The 14,078-nt window shown below is 37.2% G+C and overlaps 1 protein-coding gene and 1 pseudogene across 4 annotated transcripts in view; both read right to left on the bottom strand.

Annotated features, from left to right (window-relative positions):
• Positions 1-14,078, bottom strand: part of DPYD (dihydropyrimidine dehydrogenase) — a 796,351-nt gene that overhangs the window by 109,528 nt on the left and 672,745 nt on the right. For all 4 annotated transcript variants that reach the window (XM_025417538.3, XM_035718273.2, XM_049111637.1 and 1 more), the window contains one exon: positions 3,115-3,294. In XM_025417538.3, coding sequence (XP_025273323.1) covers positions 3,115-3,294 — 180 coding nt within the window. The remainder of the gene's footprint in view (positions 1-3,114; positions 3,295-14,078) is intronic.
• On the bottom strand, positions 5,832-6,639 carry LOC112640800 (60S ribosomal protein L17-like; annotated as a pseudogene).

Below are 14,078 nucleotides of genomic sequence, written 5' to 3'. Positions count from 1 at the left end.
ATATGTGCCAAACAACCACTTCACTTTCACTGAGTTGCCTAGGTTTTCACAGGGGGAAGGAGGCATTGAGATAACTGAGGATAAGATAACTGAGCCCTCTGCTGTCAAGACCCTTCCCTTCTGATGATCCTGTGAATAGTCTCTGCTTCCTTGTTCTCACAGATATCCTCACTGTTGACTGCATGGATTGGGGCCGTTACATCTTTGATGGCAAAGTGTCTCTGTCCTCACAGTTCTTTTTTCCTTCTGTGAAAGGAAAGGAAATGCTGCACTAATTCCCTGCCTGTTTCCTTATCAGGGACTTTCAAACCACTGGCCATTCAGAACTCAGTATGCTGCTTCTATGGATTTCCTCGCCTGATTATTTAACTTTTCTTCCAGCTCAAAATCACTTATTGCCAGCTTCCTCCATCAAGACAAGCTTGTGTTGTACTCACAGCTAACTTCTCTATCTCTAATGATATTCTGTTGCTATTCTCTTCATTACTTTTTGGCAATGTGGATCCCTGGATCCCTCCATCAGAACCACAACATGACAATGCAGATTCCTGGATCCACCTCTGACCAACTGAATCAGTATCTCTGGGAGTGCGGCCAGAGAATCTACATTTTTCACAGTATGCCACATGGTTTTTAAGCACCAGAAGTTTGAGACCCACTGCTCTGTGATGTGGCAAAGCTGGAGGCTGCTCTTCATATGGGTTTGCTCTCATGTTTGCAAGTACAGATTTATACAGCTTGCACCATAAGAGCAGAGCAAACTATAAATGCCTGACTTTTTGCCTTTCCAAAGCCACCAGAAGAAACATTGCTTGGGAAGCTAAAAGAATTAATGAGTGAGGTATGCAAAGGGAGAGTATATTAAATATACTAATTAATTAAAAGATAACATGACTAATTTGGCCAAACCCTTGTTTCCATAGCTAACGTCTCATTTTCTCTCCATCTTCAAACACCGTATTGTAATTGGTTTCTTCTAAATTTCTGCTCTAATTTATTCTAGCCTGACCTCTATGTGAAAGATTAAGTAGAGTAACAATTGTACTTTCCAAACAAATCTTCCCTCCCTAAAGAAGCCAGCTACTTCTAGTAGATCCTTTGAAAAGGTTCTATATCACCACTTGTTTTCCCTGTAACATGAAAATACTGTAAAGAGCAGGATCCTATTCTTCAGCTAATAAGAGAACAATATGAGTTGTTTTCAAAAATACACACACAAACACACACCCCAGCAACACCAATGAAGGAACAGTTAGGACGCCCCCTGTACCTTGGATCTAGCATGCTTTGAGTCACTGTTAGGGACATTAAGCTAAAGGGGATCGTCTCCTATTGTTTTAGTTATGTCTGCCCATACCAAGGTCTCTAGGAGCATAGCTCTATTACCAGACCAACTGCTAGTTCCTCAACTTACTGTTGAGAAATGAATCACTAATATAATCACACAGGCAAAATATATGTGAAAAAATCTTTTTTTTAAAAAAATGATAATGCTGAAAATTACACTTAGGATTTTGATGAAGGCTGGGCTTACAAAAAAAAAAGTGAGAATCTAGATTCAAACTTTCAGAAAATCAGTTTCCACTTATGTCATTGACACAAGTGTCTCCATCATTATTCATCTTTTATTTGAATATGTAAGTTTTGAAATGAATGTGGAAGTCCTTTAAAGACAAAATGGCACAGTGCACTGTAGCTACTTATATTTCAGCTCACATGGTGACTACTCGAATTTGAGACAATGCTTTTACACAATGGTCATAAACTATCATGTCAGAACCAATTTACTTGAGATATTTATGTTGAATAAGTATAAAGTTATTGTGAGAAAAAAATTTTTTTTCCTATGAACAACTTCCTGATATTGATGGTCATTGATAAAGGCAAGAACACTCACTGTCTATACTGCAGACTCAGTTTATGATAATATGATTAGTTACATTAATAATGCTGCTTAGGCACAGTCTTGCTAATTACAATATTATAAATATTAATGCCACCCACTCTTTTTTCTGTTTGATTGCCACTCCTGGAGTCATTCATCACGATATTTTCTAGGAATTCACACTGTAAGATTTTCTGTCTTTCTCCCTTTTGTTTTTCATTACTGAACTTGCAATCATGCACATTATTTTTCAAGAAGCCCTTATTTTTGGCTACCTGTGAGGGGAGTGATAGTTTCCATTAAAACTAGCCAAATGTAAGTCAGTTACATGATGTTTCTCTTATTCTCTCAGAGTCCCTAACCCTGCCATCCAAAGCAGGGTATCCTGGGTTTTTGTTTTCCATTCTTTTTCATGTGACCTGTTTCAAGTTAAGATTCATTTGAATTATTAAATGCTTCCTTAAAGAATCTTTTTATACTTGGCTTTCTCTTTTTTAAAGTTAATTATTGATGTAGTGACAAGCTGAAAAGACTAAGAATTATAATTTTTTCCTCCCCTCATTCAGGACTCAAGAAATGTCTTCTGACAATGGTTGTCTATTTAGAATAATACAAAGGAAATACAAAGGCAAAATGCTGAATGTTGTTTTAGAAAAGATTTGCTAAAATCACTGTATTATACAAAATGTAAATGTAGTATATATTTCTCTGAAAATAGCAGTTAGTGAGAAAGTTGGGACATAACCTTTTGAGCCCAGGTTTAACCACACAGCAGAAGCAGTTACAAAAGACACTGATTAGATTTTAATTTTAAAAACTTCATCATATTATTCAGGGCTCCAGTGATTTAATTGTCTTGAAAATAGAAAGGTAATGTTATAATTTCCAGAGCTTGTTAAAGAATAAAGAAATCTCCAGCCTCCCACTGGAAAGAATGCCAGTCATCACCACGGTAAGCAAGACTTTGGAGGCACTTTACACTACAAACTTCAATCTTTTTCTTTTATATGACCTTGCATTATATATTGCTTTTATAAAAATGTAATGCATGGACCTATCATATAGCTGTAATCAAGCCTCCTTCAGGTTGATTCTACTATAGAAATAACATCCAAAAGGCACTGTGTTTCCTCTGTTAATGAGATGGTTGAGGAAAAAAAAAAAAACAAGACCAGAAGTAGAAAGCTGCTGAAGTAGAGTTCTTAAGGACAACAGAAGTGAACACATACCTTTCCCATGAGCTCAGCAATACGGGGAACTGGTTTCCCTTTCTGGTGACTCACAGTAGCTGGACTCTGCCCATCCCAGTCTCGTAGTTCTTCAATGCTTTTCAGATATAGCAGGGCTTTGAGGCCAGTGCAGTAGTCTTGGATGACAGTGAAATCCTGATTCTGAACAGCACTGCATACCTAGAAAAGATGGAGCAATCAACCAAACATCAATCTATGAGCTAATTCTCCAAATGGACTCACTTTCCATTTATTCAAGAAAGCGGATTTATGTTCCAGGCACTGTTCCAAGCATGGCATATCAATCATTACGTGGGGATGGGAATGGTGAGGAGGGAGGGACTATGAAGGGGCACAAGGAAACTTGCAGGGACAATGAATATTTTCATGAGCTTGATGTGGGGATGGCCTCACAGGGGTATGCATATTTCAAAACTTGCCAGATTGTACACTTTAAATATGTGTTTATGTCAGGCGAACCTTAGTAGAGCTGTTAAAGATTAGATCCAGTCTATTTGATTTACAAGGGATCAAATTTAGCACAGTATAAGAAATGGCATTTTAACTCTCTCGTTTTCCCTCCATTGGGATGGACTGCCTGGAGGTAGTTCTCATGTCTAGAGGTGGTCATGCTGAGGCTGGAGTGCTGTTCATCAGTTAACTCAACCATTGTTGATCCCTGTCTACCTCTTCAGCCTTGTCTACTGTTCTTCCTTTTGTTCACTATGCTCCGATCACCCAGTTCTTTGCTCTTTTCCTTGTACCTGCCACATTCTCTCTTTGCCTTAAGACTTTTTCATAATATCTTGCTGCCTAGAAGATTTTTCCCTTCTACCCATGGTTGAGTACTGGCCCATCACTTCTTTGAGGAGGACTCTAAAAGCCCAGACGAGGTTAAAGCCTTCATTTTCCACATGTTGTACTTATAACTATTGCATTTAATGTACAGCTCATTCCCCAAATAGGCTGAAGCTTCAGGAGGGAAGAATTTACCAAGAATTTACCTTGGTCATTATTCCCAGTGACTAGCACAGTGTCTATCACTTACTCTGCACTTAATAAATATGTGTCGAATGCCTGGATAATTCAGATGAGATATTTTCATTTGACTGTCCATATCGCAGAAAGTAAAGAATAAAAACAATTCCAGAATAAAGGAAGGCTGAATCTGAGAAATTAGGATCCTTCCAATAAAAATAAACTTGAAAGTCTGTATTGGGATTTGAGTTATAGCTTGAATTTAATGGATTTAGATAAACACTTCTAGGTTAATTATTACCAAAGATACCTCAAACAGCAGAAACAAAAATCCTTCTTTTCCTATTCTGAAGTGCTGTATGTTACTACATTGTAGAAAAGAGAACTGAATAACCACTAAATACAGAGTATATTTTCTATGAAGCCCATTACATTACATTAAAAAAATTGTTTCCTAGGAAGAACAATTTGAGCATTAATTAGGTTTCTTATAACTTTCTTCAAGTTGATTTTTTGAGAACATGATAAAAAAAACATAATAATTTCCTCCACAGGATTTTTTTTAACAGTAAGTCAACTGATGCCTTACTTTACCTTCTTTGTTCCCTGTGAGATTCAATTTATTTTTAAAAATTTTTTTCAGGGGGATCCCTGGGTGGCTCAGCGGTTTGGTGCCTGCCTTCAGCTCAGGGCCTGATCCTGGAGACCCGGGATCGAGTCCCACGTCAGGTTCCCTGCATGGACCCTGGCTTCTCCCTCTGCCTGTGTCTCTGCCTCTCTCTCTCTGTGTCTCTCATGAATAAATAAATATTTTAAAAAATTGTTTTCATAGTATACACGTATAGGTATAATTTTACTCTTGTCTTAAAATAGTTCATCATATGACCATAAGAAATCAGATTTTGAAAGTCACATCATATCATGTTCTTTATGGGATGTTCACGATTGTTGTAAAAACCTGCTTGCTAAAAGGAATCTAGATACTTTGTAACATATGAATGGTAATGCTTAATCTCCTTTATCCCTGAGTTGTCCAGTGAGGAATGACAAAAGCTACTAATTCTCTTAATCCACAAACATGGCACATTTTGTATATGGTAGATTTAGCCCCTTGGTGCTGCAGTGATCATGAGCAGACTTGGTGTATTTTAATTTATTTTATTATTTTTTTAAAATTAAAGTCAATTAACATAGACTTGGTGTATTTTAACTATGAAGAACATGGGAGGCCCTAAGACTGGGAAGACTACCTCTTTCCTATATTTTCCTATGTTCCTACCCTATAGTGTACGATATCACATAATTGGGAGCTATTCTGAGCATGGTAAGGGAACATAACACCTCAAGAGGGAGAAGAGACTACAGCATGGTGACCAAACATGGCTGTCATGGTATACTATGCTGGAAACACTGGAAGCCACCACCAGACACGGGTGTTTGTGGTGATCACTTTAGATATGTTTCATCACAAGGCAAATGTCACACTATTTATATACCTTCCTAAAATGAGTAATTCAATTTCTACTCTGGTAAGATTAAAACTTATTAATTTTCCTGAGAGAATGTCTGATTGTAGGAACTTTGCACATTGATGTTTTCTTTTAAACTTTCAATATACATATAAATTATCTGAGGAGCTTATTGAAATACAGATTCTGTTTCTATCAGTTTGGAATGAGACCCAAGATACTGCAATTGGGACAAGCTCCTAAGTGGTGCTGATACTTCTGGGCCACATCAGAATAGCAAGAGTTTACTTAAGCCCTGATAGGGATTAATCTCATTTTCACCTGAAATGCTGTCTGCAAAGTGAATTTCTTCCAGACAAACAATGTTTTTGATTTTTACTATTAGATTCTAGCAATATTTTCAATGGCCCTTTCTTTCTTTTCTCTTTCGCTCGTTCTTTCTTTTCTCTCTCTCTCTCTTTCTTTTATTTTTTTATTTGTATTTTTTCTATGCAGAATTTACTCCTGGGCCATAAGTTTTTGTTTCTTCAGTTTCTTCTGGGATATATTTTTCTTCTGTGCAACCTCCTCTTCTGGTTTAGGAACAATCTGCTCTTTTTCAGTAAGAATCATCTTGATATGGCAGGGAGAGCTCATGTATGGGTTAATCCGGCCATGAGCCCTGTAGGTTCTACATCGCATCTTGGGGACTTTGTTCACCTGGATGGGCTCAATGACAAGAGAATCTACATCTAAACCCTTAAGCTCAGCATTACTCTCTGCATTTTTAAGCATGTGGCAGTAAAAATTCAGCACTCTTCTTGGGCCACGGACCCTATGTCCAGCCCCACTGTTTGGCCTGTGCACACCTACCAACTCCACCATGGTAGCAACGGAATGGCACATACTGCTTCAGCAAAGTGACATCTTTCAGATACTTGGTGGCTTTTCGGATATACATACCCTTGATGGCCTGGGCAATTTCATGCGTGTTCTTAAAATGAACACGAAGCTTTGAACCTCTCGACTTGCATGATTTTGCAGGGTTTTCTGGGTCCAGCAAGTAGCGAACCATCTCTGGAGGTCACCTGAGGTCACTCTCAATGGCCCTTTCTAAAAGAAGCACTACTAACAATAAGTCACATCTGAAGAAACAAGTAATTTTCTGATTAAATCGTAATAAGACCTAAAATAAATCTCAGGATGCAAGCACACCTTTGGGAACAGAGGTTTGGCCATGGGATCTGATGCTTAGAGAATGGATTTGCTCAGAAAGGTGTCTTGTTCTTGCCTAACCTTTACACTCCACTGAAGGCTTTATCTCTATCTCAAAGGTAAATGGCTCCTTTTAAAACTCCAAACATGTAGCTGCTACTGCTAAATGGGTGTATTTTATATGACATATCTTTGTTTGTTTAACAGCTCTGATTAGGACTCTTAATAGGTGTTAACATGTTTGCTTAGTATAATTTGTAAATTCTTTATGGTGAAGGCTGGTTTATCTTTCTTCCCAGCAGGACATCAGGTGCCATTATAAGGATCATTGCCACTATTAATTATTTCCATATGCGTGAATATCCCTATAGTAAGTCGTTTTAAATAGGGACCCCTGGATTCTCAGCAGGATCAGGCCTGTGCAGGGGCTGAGTAGACTAGGTGGTGGCCCCCTGTGCAACATGAGTTGGGGAGTGTCATAAAGTCCCTATTCCCACTGAATGAATAGTCTCCTCTAGAGGTCTGACACAGTGCCCTGAATTTTTGTAGGTGCAGGAACATTTAGTCAGAGCCTGTCTATGTAAAGTGAGTGTACAAATACTTGCAAAGTGACAGAGGGCTGTGGGGTGCTATTCCTTTCTCATTAAATGAGATTAAGCCCATTAATAGTAAATTACCTATTTACGGTGATTTACATCTTAAATATTTCCTTTACATACATTATTCTTTCCAAACTCAGAATAAACCTACAAGTTGAGCAGGAGAGAGGGTAATGTTTTTCCTTTAAAATTGGAAAGAACTTGAACTTGAAAAACTATTTCTTAAAGTCAAATCTAGTAGTTTTTACACCATATCAAGTGGTATAGCCTAAAGGCTAAGAGCATGCACACGGAAGTCAAGCCGAATCAGGTTTAAACTACATCATAGCTGCGTAAGTATGAGCAACTTTCTTTACTTAAAAATGAGAAACTAAAAGGCAACATATTTAAATCTTAAAATAGTAGCTAGTACTTAGTAAGATAGATTGGCACCCAAAATAAATTTCCTAATATGAATAAATCATTAGAACATGAATTAGGCAAGATATAATTTTTTTTAAGCCTAATACTCTTTAGGTCTAATGCAGTAAAAAAAAAAAAAAAAAAAAAAGGTTACGGAAATTCTATTTGCGCTAAATAGTGATCTCAAAAAAAGCTTTGGTCTTGTTGCCAGAAGCCATGTCTGAGACCCAGCTCTGTCATTCAGCAGCTGTGACTGGGGCTAGTCAGTCTCCAGTCTTCCTCTCCCACCTCCCCATCTGAAAAAAAGTGTATGATAATATCTTACTGTTGTGGGGATTAAATTGCATTGTGTGGGTGGCAGTGCTGTGGAAATTACAAAGCTCAGAAGGACAGAATGGTACTAAACCTCATGGTTATTATCAGATAATTTAAAGTTGAAAGTGCCTACGAGGTCAAAATGGAAAGAAGCCAACTTTGCCTGTAAAGAGAAAACCAACTTCCTTGAAAAATAAAAGACAATTTACTGGGAAGCTAGCAAATTGAATCCAAATTGGATTAAAAATACTAATCCCAGGTAAATAATTTGGCCACAAAGAATTCTACAGAATCAGAACACCGTGGGCTAGCACGTGTTTTTGTGTAACAGAGCAGCAATCTTTCATATGATATTTCAAAATGTGACAAGGGTATTAAATGGGGCTCTTAAACTATCAGACACAAACCAGATGAACCCACGATCATAATGATCCCTTTTCATTTCTTATTACATAGTGGACAAACTACATTCCTTAGAAATGTGTGCCACCAGGCTATATGCAAATAAAATATGTTTACAACGGAATCCAAAGTAGACTTAAAGTTGCTGTAAATTCATTTGTAAAGGGAATTTTGGAGAGTACCTGCATTTACGTAAAAGTGAAAATTTTTCTGCAATGCTTATTATATTCCAAAATATACTAATAAGAGAGTCTTATGTAGCCGGAAGAAGTTCAAGAGTATTCCAATGAACACAGTTCATAGATAAAACACTAAATAAGGAGGATTTTCCATCCAATTCTTAAAGATTTCCCAGAAAAAGAAAAAAAATCCTACAATCTCTCCTTACTTGTTTATTTTGTTGGAGTGTTAAACTGTTTAAACAATGTAAAACACCTGCAATATTTTACATGATGCTTTAGAGTTTTCAGAGCATGTTATGAAAAAGTCAGGAATGTTTATATAGTGATTTACAGTTTTCAAAGCACTCCAACAAATAAGACAAAAGGGAATTTACAAATTTTTTTGACCAGCCTCCTTATTCCACAGATCAGGAGTCCCGAAAGGCTAAATGATCTATCTGTGGTCCCACAGCTAGCTGGAGGCAGTGCTGTCTCCCCCCCTGGCCTGAAGCTCTTCTAGTACAGCACTGCCTCTCCAGCATCATCATCCTTAGTCCATACACCAATTCTGACAGCAAGACAGAGAATGTGCCATTAAATAGGTAGTAAGTGAGGAAATCAAAACTAAACATTGAATGCTTTGTCCCAACTCAAAAGATTAGCAGGTGGTAGAGCCAACAGTCAGATTAAGATCTTTAGAAGTCAGAAGATGGTTAAGATCTTATTTTTATAAGTTTCAAAATCTTAATTTTGATGTCTCACATAATTAAATAAGCACATATTTATGATTTTCATTTGAAGAGGCACATCATTGCAAAATTATTTCAAATTTGTTATCTAATGAATTATGGCAGAAATCCACATTTTTCTTAAATGTAGGATTGTAGTGATTGGAGGATCACTTGAAGGTTTATGATGAAAACTGGAAAACAGATCTCTACTGTTGTTGTATGGAAATGCAGTTTCCAATTTCATCTGTCCACACCCACTTAGCAAAAACATCAGATTTTCTAAAGGCATGGAATCACTAATTTTTCATTGAGTTGAGTTCTGTCCAGCACTTATAAACAGACATATAAAAGTACATTATACTTTTGAAATAGTTTTACAATACATATTGTTAAGGTAATAATTCAGGATAACTTATCTCCCTATGAGTTTTTGGTACTATATAAACATGGCACTGCTTACTAGAATTCATGAATAAAACACAAAAATTATAATTTTATAAGGCTATAGGTGAAAAGACAGCCCCTGGAGATACATAGTACATAAGGAGCTAGACGGGTATATATTTGTATATCCACATAAAACCACAAATCTTAGTTGTTCTATCATATTAGTTTCCATTTGTTGAAGCTGTACAACATCAAAGTCGTGATGTCCCTATATATTGTATTTAGCAGTAATGTAACGGACTACGTGAAGAAATCAAAGTGAGAGTTTCTAAGTAGTTTCCCGGCAATTGAGACAGCAGGTTCTTTCATCTGCTCTGTAACTGTGGCAGTGCATTGATTTAAACTCCTTCTGAGATCTCAAATGCTTTTATACTCCTAGGTCTCTCAAGCAGCTTTTTTTTTTTTTTTTTTTCAAAGTGATAAAATTCTAGCATTCAGCAAAATACCATCTTGTTTCCCCCAAAAGGAGAAGGCTTACTTCAGCTTTGCTACTAACCTGGACAGGGTCACTAAGTAAAATAGCTGTCCAAATGCCATGCTGCCAAGAAACCTGGCTTTCAGTTCAGTTGTTTATGTTTTTTTTTTAAAGCTGTGGGAATAAGCACTTCTGCTTATTAATTACATTTTAATGTTGTCCTTTAATTGCTACTCATTGATAAACGCTAAAGTACAGAAGTCACTTAGCTTGTTTTGTATATCATATATTTCATTGTCAATCACATTACTTATCTGGCTTTTTAAATTATATGTTCTCTGACAAATTCTAAGTATATAAATACCCCCTTTCCCCCCAGTCAAGGAAGAATTTTATGGCATTTGAAAGGCTATTTTTAAATGTCCATCTGTGGTCATTCTCTATCTGATTAATTTCTTAACCCAAATTCAGCTGAAGACAGGCTAACGAGAATAGAATGTTTCCTAGGAATCTTGTACCAGGATCCAGACTGATTTTGCCAACTGGAATATGGAATATAAGTATTTTCTCGAAGGTGGTATAGTGATGGGCCACCCACTTGACCATTATTCAGAACAGCACCATGGGACTGAGCTTCTCTATTGACTTTGTTCATGATATGACTTGACTGAGGACAGCCTGGGCTGATTAGTCAAAGGGATGTGATGTGCCCTGCAGGTGAGATTGCCTCTGTCCCTTCCTTGTATCTGCCCTCTAGAGAGTCAGCTTGAACTGGATTCCGATCTCAATGATGACCTGACCCAAGAAATCATAATGAAAAAGACCCACACAGAGACACAGCCCCTCTCTCTGTCTTTTATGAAGGGCTAGAGATAAAATGGGTGAGTCAGGCACAACATGTAGGGCCAAAGAGTGGGGACTGCTGTCCTGCTCCTTCAAAGATGTTGCTGTTGATGGTCTTGCTTCCCCACAGACACAAACAGAAGTCTAAAAAGCCTGAAGTGAGACCTGGAGGCCACTGCATGCCCGGGTCCCCTATGCAGCCCATTCTTTGGGGAGAGGCTGTGGCTATAGTTTGGGAAAGCTCGGCCACTTTGCCTCAGAGGCAGAGGGATTTTTCTACTAAAATAGATTCTCTCCATCTGAGGCTACTGCTGTGGTGCAGCATCAGTTCCTACCATAATTTTCAATTATTCTGCAGTAACACAGGTGGTGGTGTAAAAGTTTGCATGTTGCATCGTGCAAGCTCAGCACCTTCCGTGATAAAAGTGGGGCAAGAAAAGGAAACTAAATATCCAAACAATGGCTGTCAGATGACTAAAATCCATAATTTTAGGCAATCTCTCTTTTTCAGCAGTGTCAACACAGCTGGGAAAATTTGACTTACAATATCATTTACTAAAATACCACATGGGGTTTGGATGACTGGAGAATAAGTCGCAATGCCTACAGAGGAAAAGTCTACTGAGCAAATTCAACCATGGAAATTGTTTTCTGGACTTTGAAGATGGATAAAGGTATGTGGTTACTCAACAATATAAGCCGTCACTCAACATTCAAGAAAAGGGGACTATCCCTCTGAAATGGGAAGAATGTTGTTAACATGAAAACAGCACCTCAAATAACACTGTCCACCTCTTCAAGCACCCACAGTCTAGTAGTTGATTTTATGGTTAATCTATCATTGATAAAAACACACATTTGTGGAGAGTAGTGTGTGGCTATTATCAGTAAGACCACAATCTTGATTGAGTTGCCAATATAGCCTGGAACACAAAAGTTAGACAAAGTTCACCTGATTGGGAGTGAATAATCTATTTATGAGTTAAATGCTGCAGAAAAACTTGCCCATGTTCAAATTAATATACTGAAAGCAGGGTGCATACCTTTGGGGAGCTGGAGAAAAGGTTTCTTAAAAGAAGCTTTAAAAAATATTGAATACTTGCTCTTAATTTCTTTACTACACAAGTGGAAACATGAGGCTGACAAAATTTGTGATTTTGTGGAAAAACCAAGCAAATAAATTGTATGCTGGGTTTTGTTTTTTGGCTTTTTGTTATTTGTTTTGTTTTTAGTGAAAACCAAGAATCTAAAAATAAAAAGCCTCTTATTGTACTATCTTTTTATGAGTGACTTTATGAAAAGTATTGCTCTTTGACTGATCAATTGTCATCACAGTCTATTCTAATTTTAAAATTATTCTTACATGTAACAATACATTTCCAGTATAATTACTTAACTGGTAGTAAATAAATAAAATACTATAAATATAAAAAAAATAAATGCCTGGCCTTCAGCCTCCAAAGATGGATTGTTGAAACACGGTTAGAGAGGAATGAATGCAATGACCAAAGAAGCAGTTTTATTTGTGCATTTCTCACTAGAAGGGCACATATTTTATGATCCGTGAATGTGACAATTAACCTGAAGAAAGATGACAACGACTAGCAAAAATTCTAGGCTGGGGGTTTTAGGAGGATGCTTAGAGCTGACTACATAATTTACCATCCAAACCCTTGAGAGTCAGCAGGGAATCTATTAATGAAAATACCAGGACAATAAGCACACACTAAAATTGTCCTGAACAAATCTAGATCTCTGATTCCCTTACTTATTAGAGGGTTTTCCCCCATCTCTAGATTGGCGGGAGATTTTCACTTATCCTCACAGAACACATTCTAAAATGCTCTGTCACTTTTTGTTTGGTTGAATATCCGGATCCTTCAGGCACTGACGCAGGTCTCAGCATATTAACCCTGGACTGAAGTCACAGGGCATTTATGACTTACGTGTGGTTTGGAATCTCAGAGATCTAACCTGATCCAGAGAAGCCTAGTTTTAAAGGGTCCCTCTTGACCTCCAAGTATCTTTTGGCATAAGAAAAACTCAAAGGATAGGAAGGGTAAAGGACGGCCCCAAATCTGAATCCTGTAAGCTGGACAGAAACACCCTTAAGGGTGGAAAACTTTTATGTACTGTACATACTTCTCAGTCTATTCTGTTATTTCTTTATGCTCTATCCAAATTCCTTTAGGCTTACTGCACTTTGACTGAAAGTCACTGGGTGGTTATTACTTTCCAAGCACTGTGCTAATATGTTCAATGTAGCATCACATTTAAACCTCACAAATAACACCACAGAGCCTTACTATTTTCTTCAATCAGGAGATGGCTAAACAGAGGGTCAGAGATTAAGGACCCTGACTAAGATCATACAACTAATAAATAGCAGAGCAAGGGTTCAAATCCTTGATCAATCTGCCCCAGAACCCTTTCTCATAACAATTGTATAATCTTGCTTTTCTTTTTTAACCACTACAAAGGCATCTGGTTCTCATGTAAAAGCAGGAATAAGTATATATACATATAATTTATACACATATATGTCTGCTTATCTGTCTTTCTATCCATCCAAAATAGAATTCTTTTGAGGAATATACCAAACAAAAAGATATGTAAGTAGCTAGAACAATACCTAAAATACATGTGAGTAAGAATTATAATTTCGATGTCCTTCTCCAGCTTTCAAAGATACAGTAAAGGGGCAGAGATTACATCTGTTTTGTTCATCACGGCACTCTCTGTTTAACACATAAAGATCTGTGCCTGGCAGATGATTTCTTCAAGTGAATAAATGAATGAGTGAGTGAATGAATGAATGAATGAAGATAATATCATATTAATACCATTCAATGACAAGCAAAACTCTCTTTAATTTCCTGTCAATGATATATTTTTATTTCCCTCTCCTTATACAAATTTATCATAATTCAGAATTCACACCAATTCACAATAAAACACTTATCTCTATTTCTACTGCATTTAAAATCTGTGCCACTCGTTGCACTATC

Source organism: Canis lupus, chromosome 6 (genome assembly GCF_003254725.2).
Source record: "Canis lupus dingo isolate Sandy chromosome 6, ASM325472v2, whole genome shotgun sequence".
In the NCBI taxonomy this organism is placed as follows: Eukaryota; Metazoa; Chordata; class Mammalia; order Carnivora; family Canidae; genus Canis; species Canis lupus.
This window is presented reverse-complemented; position numbering and strand designations above follow the sequence as displayed.